Raw genomic sequence first — 11,458 nt, 5'->3', positions numbered from 1 at the left:
TCTTTCCCCTGCTGCTTGGTTGAGATAATTGATTTCTCTGTGGTAACAAGGTATCGACCACAAATGGTAGCCAGCTAAGACAGCGGTTCGATTCAAAGGAGGGGTGGAGAGGGAGTGGAGTTTAAAAAAAAGAAGGGAACAAGGGATGGAGCTGAAGACGAGAGTGCAAGAGTTCTGAAAGTCAAAAAGCCACACAATTATTTGCAGTTAAGAAAACACGCTGGCTTTAGGTGGGTGTAAATTGGACAATGATTCTTGTCCTGTTTTCAGGCTTTTTAAAGGCAGAACATAGTTTGGTATTTCAGCTGTTAGCAGTGCTGTGCATTTAATCCGCCAAATGGAAAGCATATTGATCACACAATCTGTCACATAATTCATTGAAAAGAGTGTCAGAAACAAATCTGGAGGACCACTTTTCAAGCACATGCTTAGCCTGCTAAAGAAGCAGTTTATTGGCCCCGTTTACGAATATGCACGACTGTACCTTTGCTCAGCAAAACACCTGATTTAACAGCTCGTTCAGCCCAGCTCCTTTTCTTGATATGATTTTAAAAGTATATCTCAATGATGCCTTGCCTAATTCACAAACAAGTTTTCCACTCTGAAGATCAAGTTCTCAAAACAACACAGAATTAAAGTGTACAGAGCATTTCTCTGGTGCTTTACTTGACTTTTTTCCTTCAGAGATGTATTGATTAGATGCATTATTAGATGTTCGGATTTGACAGTCATCCATTTCTTTGACATCAGCCTGACCTTAAGCAGACAATGGTGTAGACAGCGTGTACATGCCGCACGGCTGAAGGTTGACACGTACACTTTATTGTCACTCAATAACGGCAATAAGTAAACCTTGTGAATTGGGTAATTTATTGATTACATTCAGCTTTCAGAGACAGCGGTGGTAGTATTGTTGTTCCCTTTGCCATCACTGCCTGCAATTCACTGTATAAATAGAGGAATTAAACAGTGTTGTTGTTATGTGTTTACCAGCTTACACTGTAATTTATTTAAGAGCTCTTAATTGGACTACTTACTCATTTGGCCCTCGCTGGTCCCATAGCAGAACGGAGCTCTATCACTGCACACTGGGGCATGCTGGAATATGGAGCTACAGAGACACACTGCACACAGCCAGCTGTTTGATGTCTGCAACCGTCGAGCGTATGCTGCACCGTACAGCATAAATAAACACACAATCCCCCGATGAGAGGACAGATCGACACACAGGAGACCTTATTTCAGGCTAATGAACTATTAATGCTGATTTGAAATTCAAACATTTTTGGAGGGTCTTTTTTTTGCAGTCATTCGAGGCTCGCTGTGTGTGAGACAGAGAATGAAAGGAAGAGAGAACAAACCAATTTGGATGAACTATGCGCACACTATTTTCACACACGCACGCACACACTCAACACAGCTGGGCTTAGATCTCTGAGGGCCTGATGTGTTGCTGAAGCTCTGTATTAAATGAGGCCATAGAAAATCTATGTCAATGGGTTCAGCCTGGCTTAGCACTCTCCACAGTAACTGTTAATGGAATAACTATAAGATGTATAAATGATCACTGCTTTAATTCATAATAATGTTGGACCTCATCGCCTGCCCATTCAGCCCAACAGATTATGGAAATAGCTGTAATGACTATTGGAACAATGAGCCAAATTGCATTATCATTCAGTGCCACGTCAGCTTTGGAATAGCTGCTACTGTGCTTTTGCCCTTTCACTGAAGATCTTCAATAGCAATGGCCAGCATTCAATTTACACCAGGAAAAATTAAGCATTAAACATGAAAGGTTTTAGCTTGTGCATTAATAACCTGCTGAGTTAATAGGGTAATACTAATCCATGTTCAAGTATAAGAGGGTTTTGTTTAGACTGAATTACCAGTAACAAAATCATATCCTACACGTCTGGTCTTACATGCTCTACAGTCTTCTTTCAGCAGGGTTCCTCAACCCACATGTCTAAACTCATGCACAAATACCACCTACCAACACAAAAGAAACACTCTTTGCGTTTTATTTTTAGTTCAGGCATTGACTTCCATGTTATATGAGCAAAGACAAAGGGATAAATGTTAAGATTCACAGGCTCTTTGGTGAATGAAAATGGTTTACACATTATTTCATTAGAGAAAAAGAACCACATGAAGGAATACATGTACAAGAATGTATCAAATATGCATAAAATAATGCAGTATTACAGGATTCTTACAACCACGAACAGCAGGATGTAGTTTGCATGAGTCAAAATGTTTCCGTTTTTATCCAAATGAATATCTCACCCCAAATGCCTTTATTTGAACCGGTACCATCACACAGAGATTTGCTACAGGTGATGATGAGAGCAGAAGACTGACTTTTCTTATCGTTAGTCTAATGGTGCAAGAAAGCTACAAATACTTCACTGTGCACGCACGCAAATGAGTTTTCACAGTAATACATTAAAACAGCTGAAGCTTTTATTTTGTTATGACCGCATAAATTTGAGTCACAGATCTCTTGACTTAACCATCCTACGTTAGTAGAGTAACTTCTAAATATCTGCTGATATATTAAATGAAAGGAGTGCCAGGATTTCTGACTGATTGCGTACATAGTATACAGTATGGTGTCTTTATAGGTTGCGATTGCATATGGAAAGTGGTGCAACAGCAGCCTCTAGTGGTAAATGTTACCATGTAGAAAATACACTTTGGTTTTTACAGTGTGCAAAAAGCATTCTAATTTCCCAACGGGTATCAGTGTTTACACAGAAATTAAGTTTTTCTCAAAAATATGCCATGATTGGTAAATATCAGAGCGTGTCAACATGAATATATAAAACAAAACATGAAATCATTAAAACAAGTGTTTTAATGACACGGCAACCAATGCTCTCAACAAAAAAATAAAAACATACTAGCCAATATTAGTGATTCTCACCTCTTTGTTCATTCTAGCTCTGTGTGCTTTTCATGTGTGCTGGTGCATACCAATGACTTTCTTACAGTCTATGATGCATCCATGTAACTGTGGTTACAACCACATGTTCGAGGAGGCGGGGGGGGGGGCGCATTGAAAACAGCATTAAACATCACATGAAGTAGGAAATTACAATCCCTAAATTAGTGTGAGTATGGTTGCTCGGTCATTAAAAACTTATAATCACAGACGGAGCCGATAATAAAACATTAGTGATCAAAGATACAAAAAACCCCCCCAAAATCCTACATTCTTTCATCTTTTGAAAAGAACAAAAATCTTGTTAGAAAGCTTTCTTTAAAAATATCTCCAGTAATTAAATTGTTAGTTATTGTGCTAAATTTGCATAGTCATATTCCAACATGATTATATAAATATACATATATAGTCATTTACTGCAGTAAGTAACCTAGAAGCATAATGTAGTGACGGGTTTTTCTTTCGTTACCATTACTTCAGCTGGGGGGAAGCAAAGAAGCTTCCCTGGCGATTACAGGCAGATGTCGCTTTGCTCTTGCTCCCAAATCTAAGGATGAAGAGGTCGGGGTTGAAGGGAGCACACAGAATTAGAAGGTTAGTAAAATTCATTTCAGACAAACAACTGAATCACTATTAAGATTACTGTTTTGAGGGAAAACCAGGAATCAATTCCTCATATGTGGAAAACTGAGTTAACTTAATTTGATTATTGACTGCTCTGTATGCAGGCAGTCATGTTACTTACACGTGGCTTTTAGCGCCGTGAAAAACTTTCACAATCCAACATTTTCCAACTCTCTTTACCATAAAATATTGAAAAACAAATTTCTGCATATCCAATCTGAAGCCTTTAGCTAATATCATAAATGCATAGGAATGTCCACAAGATGTTTTATTTCCTGCTGATTAAATGACAAGACCAGCAATGGATCTGCTCTAGTCCAAAGTCTCAGTAAGTACTGCTAGTAGCACAGCATGTTTATACTTGTACTTTTTACAGTGTGACAAATTGAAATGTGTCTCGTCTCTTGGAACCTATGAGGGAAAAAGCAGCTTCACTTTTTTTAGTCAAGTATGTGGATTTTGAATGCTGAAGTTCTGAAATCCTGAAGTCTCTACATGATGTTGCTCACAGAATGAGATGTGAGGTCAAATATGTCCAATATTCAGCCTCGCCTCTGTCAGTGCGCCCCAGGGTGGCTGTGGCTACAACGTAGCTTGCCATCACCAGTGTGTGAATGTGTGTGTGAATGGGTGAATGACTGGATATGTAAAGCGCTTTGGGGTCCTTAGGGACTAGTAAAAGCGCTATATAAATACAGGCCATTTACCATTTACCAATATTCTGTCGTTTTGCCAGTTGATGTATCATATACAGTACCAAACAAATTATAGCCAGAATCCGTTTATTTATGTATTTTCTTGATTACTTATCCACCTCAGGGTCTTTGTAATAGTATACAGAAAAATAAACTGGAAATTGGAAATTTGTCTGCCTTTAGCTCAGAATTAAAGTGCGCGTTTTGGAACTTCCTGAAGCTTGTTATGTTGAGGGCAGAGATGTGAAAAAACTAAACCATCAGATGTAAATTTGACTGATTTAAATGGATAACATTTCAGTCTGGATAAGATGTATCAAACAACCCTGCTTCGATCTTGTTTACTGTGAAAAGAATTGGAAAAAGAGAGTGAACTCACAAGGTGGTACTGGAGAGGGTCTGCTTCATGCGCTGAGACAGTGAACTGGAGGAAGGTGTTTTGGCCATCATCTGGTGCTCTGGAGTAGTTACTGGCCCCAGTATGCTCACTACAGATAAACCCATAAATCAACAGAACCTCAATTTAACAAGACAATATTATCAAATCTGTTGAGTATAAATGCTGAAAAAAAGGATTAAGGTTGGTTGATTTGATTCGATTTTTATTGTATGCCCATTTGTTCCACCAGTTCTAAAATCTAATCAAACCCACTTTTATCGGGGTATTCATTTTAGAGGAGCCTTAATGTACCTTTCATTGATTTACCTTTGTGGTTTGGAGTGTCAGTGTTGTGAGCATTGTCAATGCTTGCATTATCTGGATAAGCAAACTGGCTCCAATAGCTGTCTGGAATACTGAGCAAGCGCTCTATAACCTAAGAAGACAGGAAATAAATCCATTATTTATAGTCGAACACACTGAAGGACAGAAACACTGATCACTGAGGTGTACACACACACACACACACACACACACACACACACACACACACACACACACACACACACACACACACACACACACACACACACACACACACACACACACACACACACACACACACACACACACACACACACACACACACACACACACACTCTCTGTGTGCTACTTTATAAGACATGCATTAGAGTTCTAAACATAATGCCTATGCTGAGAAGCCAGTCCTTATTCTTCACTTTACCCTTGGTTGCCTGTTGGTGTCGTGCAGGATGGTCATAGGGTCTGGGTCAGGAACAGCATGACCTACAAGGGTAGGGCCAAAAACCCTGGCCAGGTTATTTACATCCATCTTGGTGTCCACACTTCGAGACACCCTGAGAATAGAAAGAAATTCAGTCTTCTTGAGCTGACCTCATAATGCAGATTCAAGAGGTTTCAAAGTTACAAACTGTAAATCTTGTGTATTAAGCAGAGTAAAGTACAAATAAGATAAAATGATTCTTAACACGACTAAAGAAAGGAATGAAAATTACTTCTGCAGATGGATCATCAGACAGGCCAGTGTGTCTCGGTTTGGTTGAGGCAGCTCACTCATCGTCTGATACAACATAGCAAGACTGTTGTCATCATCCTGGATTTCTACAACATCCAAAAAAATAAATTCATAAATAATAAGTACATAAGATATTTTATATTCATGGATACTCTTCCCTCTATCCCAGGCAGGAAATTCAACCACTCAGTGTAAATTCAGCTCTCTTAAAATAAAAGTGTCAAACATTCAAACATATAAGGATTCTTGCAGGTCCTGCAGTCTCACAAACTCACCCGCTGCTTCCATGAAGGCTTTGTTGAGATGGAAGGTGAGCAGTGGCTCTGGAAGGTTTCTGAGGAAGTCTTTGAGGACGCCTGCAATGACATTGATGTCTTCGACTTTGTTAAGAGGAGGTAGAGTCTTTCCTCTAATGAGCTTTTCCTTCAGCTCTTTCACCACACGCTCATGGCCAGAGACTCTGTACAGGCCAACCTGGGGTAAGGAGGAGAAAAAAAACAAACTAGAACTCAGCTCTCACCGTCCAGCCTTACTGTGACTCTGCTTTACTTTGAAGTAAAATACCTAATTAGATGGAAACGATCTACTGTTATCACTTAACGGAAAAGATTGAACTGTTAACATGAAAACAACAAGTAAACAGGGCTTCAATATTGCCTTTCCCACCTCATGTAGGCCTCTTTTTTCAATCTCCTTAATGCAGTAGATAACCAAAGCAGGGATCATTGGAGCAGTGAGTGGAGCAAAGTCAGCCAGAGTAGACTACACAAGAATTATATCAATTAATTTCTATGTAGGTGTGAAAAAAAAAATCATGCAAAATATATGGAATAGAAGCGATGAGACCAATAAGAAAAATGTACCTCTGTGTTCTTGACAGGAGTATTAAGAGCAGTAGGATTACAGGGCACGGGACACAGGTCACGACACTCAGGATGGGCCACAGCCCTGCAATCCTGGCAGCGAAGATACAGCTTGCCAAACTTTGTTCTTCTTCCACATGACACACAGAACTCTGACCGGATCACCTTAGTGATAGAAGGAACACAACTCAATTAAACAGGCTGGTAGGGATTAAGAAGATAGAGATATAATCTCAGTTATTTACAGTGAATTCATTTTAGTTAAGAATTTAGCCATACTGTTTTGGGGATGAAGTGATGTTTCTTTCCTCCTTCATTAGTTTTGGGAGTCTGGAGTTGGGCTGGAAATTCTGAGACAGGTGTTCTGGGAGCCTTGCTGACAGTTTCAGAGTTGTCAGTAGTCGGTGTATCACTCCAAGATGGAGCAACTGTAGGCACATGTAATGTCACATGTAAATCAAACCCCAAAACACTGAGGAAACTCACCAGTCCAAATCACTTATTTCAAGCGTACATTGGTTGTTTGGTATGATCATGTTGCTTTGTTAGACAAGTGTGTTCGTAAGAGGCTATAAATAAAAGATGAAGAAAATTCTTACCACTCTTTTTCCTGCTGCGCGTCCAGTAGGGCACGGTCTCAATGGTGGAGACAGCCTCAACAGCGCCACCATTTACAGGTACAGTGATAGTTGTTTTGGCCACAATGGATTCATTCATCTGAAGTGTAAGGAAGGAGATATTTCATACCAATTCTTAGATACAATCACCTAAACTCAGGCTTACAGATCCAGACTTTTTTAATGTTATTTAGCACATCCAGCTGCAGAGGTCAGTATTACCCTATCTGATGGGCATCCAGTAGAGCGAGGCTTCTTCACTGCCTGTAAGTGACCTTCTGAAGTTTTTCTGGAGGAACGCTGTGATTGAAATTGAATTTTCAAAACCAAAGTAAATATCAAGAGACATCTGATATCCCTTCTGACACTGAAACATGTCAAGATGACACAAAAAATAAAAAATCAATGCAAGAAAAGAGTCAACTGTGCAAAATGTGATTTAAGGCATGACTCACTCGTTTCTGTCGCCTGCGCAATCTAACATTCTTCATCACAGATGAATCCCAGTCCTGCGGAAAAAGCAGAAACCACAGCATTTACATTCACTTGGCCAATTTACTATTGATGTTTCTCGAAAACAAACAAACAAAAAAACCAACTATGCTGTCACACCATTTGATCAGCAGTTCTCATAAAATAAACCTTTAAGGATCATTTTACCAAAGAGTCATCCGTATGGTCATAGCTGATGTCTGACAGCAAAGAAGCTGATTCATCAATAGTAGTCAGTCTGTAAGACAGATCAAGTTAGTTGTCTGTGTACATGCCAAGTTTAAGAATAACACGGTTTTAATCACACATATGAAATTCTCTCCCTTAAAGTGTTCATGCATATGTGCTAACCTGCTACATGCAATAAAGGTTTAGCTTGTCTTTCCTCAGAGTATAGCCATTTCTTCTCAGCTTGTTTTTTGTCGCCCTCCCATGCAAGAAAAAAAAAGAAGAAGAAGAAGAAAGAAACAAAAGTGTCTCCTTCTGACCTTCGGCTGGAGTTGAGGTTGCTCTTTGCAGCTTGTGCTGCCTGGGAGTGGGCACTGAGAAAGGCCAGGGCTGAACGCTGTTCCTCACTGAGGAGGACGCTGCCACCGTTGTTCTCTGAAACCAGCAGCTCTCGGACCAGCTGTAGCTGCCGCTCCTTTTATACACAAGGTTGAAAGAAACATGTTCATTTAGAAAAATGCATAACTGTCAGTTAGCAACAAATTAATTTTGTAATCTACACAGTGAAATGGGCATTGTCATTATCTGAATATGAATCTTCATCTATTCTTTCTCCATCTAATTTCACATCAGCAATCCTGCTGGTTACATAAAGAAAGAGTAGAATGAAAAAAAAAACAGAGTAGCACTGACTAGCTTCTCATATACGGCCTCAGCTTTCTGCCGCCGGCGGATCTCCACGTCCACCTGGTTTCGAGCGTGTTTTAGTTTGACCTCCAAGGCTCCCCTCTCCGTCTCTGCTTTAGCCAGCATCTCCTTACAGGAAACTAGCTCCTCACCTGCCTGCAGCCATTTCTTGCGGCAATCCTCAAAGTTCACTGCCATCTGGAGGAACTCTGGAAAACAAGACAAGGGGATTGCTGTATTGCTGCTGTGGCACACATTCATTATTTTTATTACAAAACTTACGTATAAGTTCAACAAGGAAGATCTGTATCTCCTCATCTGTCCATTTTTACCGTGTTTGGCTGTTAGTCTATTTATTACATCACTTCTACTTTCCCACGCTGCAAAGCTCAATGCTAACACAATTGCTGTAGTCCAATCATCTTTCTTCAAACCAATTACCCTCAACTCTTCTTTAAATAGTACTGCTCATCTTTCATTCTCCCTTCCAGACTCCTTTGTGCAACCTACCTCCTCCCCATCCTTGCTTCATCCAAGCCTCCATCTTATCTTCACCGCCACAATCAGCATCTACACTCAAGGGGATCATGTCTTAATTCCCATCACCGCTGGGATTTTGTTCTGTTGTGATGGATCATTGGAGTCTAATCGCCAAATAGCATAACTGAATTCTCTGTAACAATAAATCATGTTCAATTGCTTCTAATGATGCCTCCTAATTGAAATTTAGATCTGTTATTTATAATCTATACTATTTAGTAAGAGGACAAAAACATAAGATTGTTTGTCGTAAGTGAATAAATAAAAAATAAATGGAGATGATTGTGATTTTCTATTTATTTTACTACACTCCTAATAGTTATTTCAATTTCTAGCTGTATCATCAGGTGCATTATCAATATTCACTAGCCTTCTATAACCCTGAGTGAACCTTTAAGTTACTAATACAGAGGCTCTATAATCAGTGCTGCTTCTGTGTCCATACAATTCATCACACCCTCTAACAAGTACTCGGATGGAAAGAGCAGGTTGGTGTTAATAAGTTGGCTGAAATACATTCACCTTAGTACAGCTACCAAGTATAACACAATTCCAGAGCAGATGCGCTTAATGCTGTTACTTAATGCTTACAAACACCAGAGTTTCACTGAAAGGCTTCTACAAAGGTGACTAATACCAAAGCTACGTAAGAAATTAACTTACGTGGTTCAATGCTCTCATTCAGACCGTCGACCTGGGCTCTGAGACTCTCAAACTGGTTGTACAGGTTCACTGCTGACAGCTCCATGGTGTCTTTCTGTAGATGTGTTAGCTGAAGATTAGTGAGACAATAATGTTCCTTTCATTTTAATTACACTTCACACTCTTAGTAATGAATCGAGTCAAAATGGGCAGTGACGTTAGACAAAAGGTTTATCGTATGACAAATAAATACTAGCTTTGTTTCCTTGTTGTTTAATGTCAAAAAATTGGCATTATCGTCAGTTTATTCAAACACTCGCAAGCGGCTAAGCTAACTCAATGCTAGGATTATCATTACGATGAAGCCACTGGCATGCTAGCGCTAACTTTAGCAGGATTGAGGTCAGCTGACTGTGCAGCCAGTCGTTAAAATAACCAAAACAACACAGAAACAACAAAAACAACGTACCTATGCAATAAAGATGTTGTAACAGTGTGACGGGCATGCAATGTAACAAAATCCGATGCTAAGAGCGGCGCTTATCCCCACAGTAACAACAAAGCCACACCTGCCCGATAAAGTTTACACATTCTTCTCCAAAGTTCAAAATCAGCGCCGCTTTTCTTCCTCGTCTGTTGAAACCGGAAGTTTGTGCTCTCTGGCACCCCCATGGAACCGGAGTTGTAACTGCACCATTAATGTGCAGCTCCACGTCCGATTGAGCTCGAGTCATTGAGGGCCTTAGGTAAGGATAACGAAAAACTAAACGAGAAGAAGGCAACCCTGCGTGTTCTACTGCATGTGCAATCATCAGATTTAATCTCTCATATGATTAGCAAATAGCAAGCAGCTTTCATTAACTGAAATGTTGCTGCATGAAAAAAATAAAGAAATTATTCTAACATTTTATTGTTAAATACCTAATGATTAGTTCCATAAAAATGTACAACTTTTGATCATCATATAGGATGCTTTTTCTTTTTACTTTATCCACTGATGTAGTTTTTAACATGTTCTAGTTATATTGTAACTGTTAATTAACTGATACATATTATTTTCCCTTACAGATCCATTGTATTGTTTCATCTAATATACATCAGGACATTGAAAGATGTGAAAAGAATTGCTCCAGTTAATTAATCAATCTCTTTATTAGTATTAATTATTATGATTATTACTATTTAACCAAGAAACTAATCTGCAAGGGTGGTAGAATCATTGGTCAGAATTTGGAAGTGTGAGTCAGTGACAGACAGGAGGTCACTGAACAAACTGCTCTCCATTATGGACAACCCAGCACACCCTGCTCCACACTTCTGAGGCAGCAGAGCTTCTTCTCGCTCCCTGACTGATTAATCCTCTGCCATGGAGAAGACTGCACTATCTCATAGTATAAGCAGGGGCGGATCTAGACAAATTTTCTTAGGATGGTATGAGGGTGGCATGGAAATCAAATGGGTTGGCAATTCAAAGCCATTTTTTACACATATGCAGGTGTTACATTCTGTAATATGCATTATATATATCGTTAAAATACATCAAATGCAGTACGTATACACATGTTTCATATAAATATACTCTATAAATTTCTTATTTTCTTTAGCCCACATAATTAAACATTTCAGTTACATAAAACATGCACATTTTGATTTTATGTACTGTATAGCCTATATAATAAATAAGTATGTAGTCCAATAAGTATAAAATCCAGAAAGCTACACAACATAGGGGGGTTCATTTACAAAC

General features: G+C 39.2%; 1 protein-coding gene across 2 annotated transcripts; it reads right to left on the bottom strand.

Annotated features, from left to right (window-relative positions):
- Nucleotides 1–2,006: 2,006 nt before the first annotated feature.
- Nucleotides 2,007–10,362, bottom strand: LOC116326497 (rac GTPase-activating protein 1-like). Of its 2 annotated transcripts, none has more exons than XM_039611805.1 (17): nucleotides 10,181–10,362; nucleotides 9,733–9,841; nucleotides 8,536–8,738; nucleotides 8,163–8,317; nucleotides 7,843–7,912; nucleotides 7,638–7,691; nucleotides 7,405–7,482; nucleotides 7,165–7,282; nucleotides 6,845–6,993; nucleotides 6,566–6,730; nucleotides 6,369–6,464; nucleotides 5,978–6,176; nucleotides 5,683–5,788; nucleotides 5,391–5,523; nucleotides 4,973–5,081; nucleotides 4,646–4,754; nucleotides 2,007–3,494 (listed from the first exon to the last, which is right to left on the bottom strand). In XM_039611805.1, exons 2-17 carry the CDS (start codon nucleotides 9,815–9,817, stop codon nucleotides 3,419–3,421), a joined length of 1,905 nt encoding a protein of 634 aa, XP_039467739.1. In that variant the 5' UTR covers nucleotides 9,818–9,841; nucleotides 10,181–10,362; the 3' UTR covers nucleotides 2,007–3,418. The 2 variants fall into 2 exon arrangements, with proteins under 2 accessions (XP_039467739.1, XP_031603686.1); XM_031747826.2 differs by having other exon boundaries at nucleotides 9,733–9,826.
- Nucleotides 10,363–11,458: the final 1,096 nt, after the last annotated feature.

Source organism: Oreochromis aureus, linkage group 5, assembly GCF_013358895.1.
Source record: "Oreochromis aureus strain Israel breed Guangdong linkage group 5, ZZ_aureus, whole genome shotgun sequence".
In the NCBI taxonomy this organism is placed as follows: Eukaryota; Metazoa; Chordata; class Actinopteri; order Cichliformes; family Cichlidae; genus Oreochromis; species Oreochromis aureus.
The sequence above is the reverse complement of the archived record's forward strand: the minus strand, read 5'-3'. Positions and strand labels throughout refer to the sequence as shown.

Excerpts from the sequence above, each read along its gene's own strand:
- LOC116326497 (XM_039611805.1), bottom strand. The coding sequence starts at position 9,817 with ATGGAGCTGTCAGCAGTGAACCTGTACAACCAGTTTGAGAGTCTCAGA. Across the intron at positions 8,739-9,732 it reads GAATGAGAGCATTGAACCAC|AGTTCCTCCAGATGGCAGTG; the intron begins GTAAGTTAATTT and ends CTTGTTTTCCAG. Across the intron at positions 4,755-4,972 it reads TGACACTCCAAACCACAAAG|TGAGCATACTGGGGCCAGTA; the intron begins GTAAATCAATGA and ends GTTTATCTGTAG.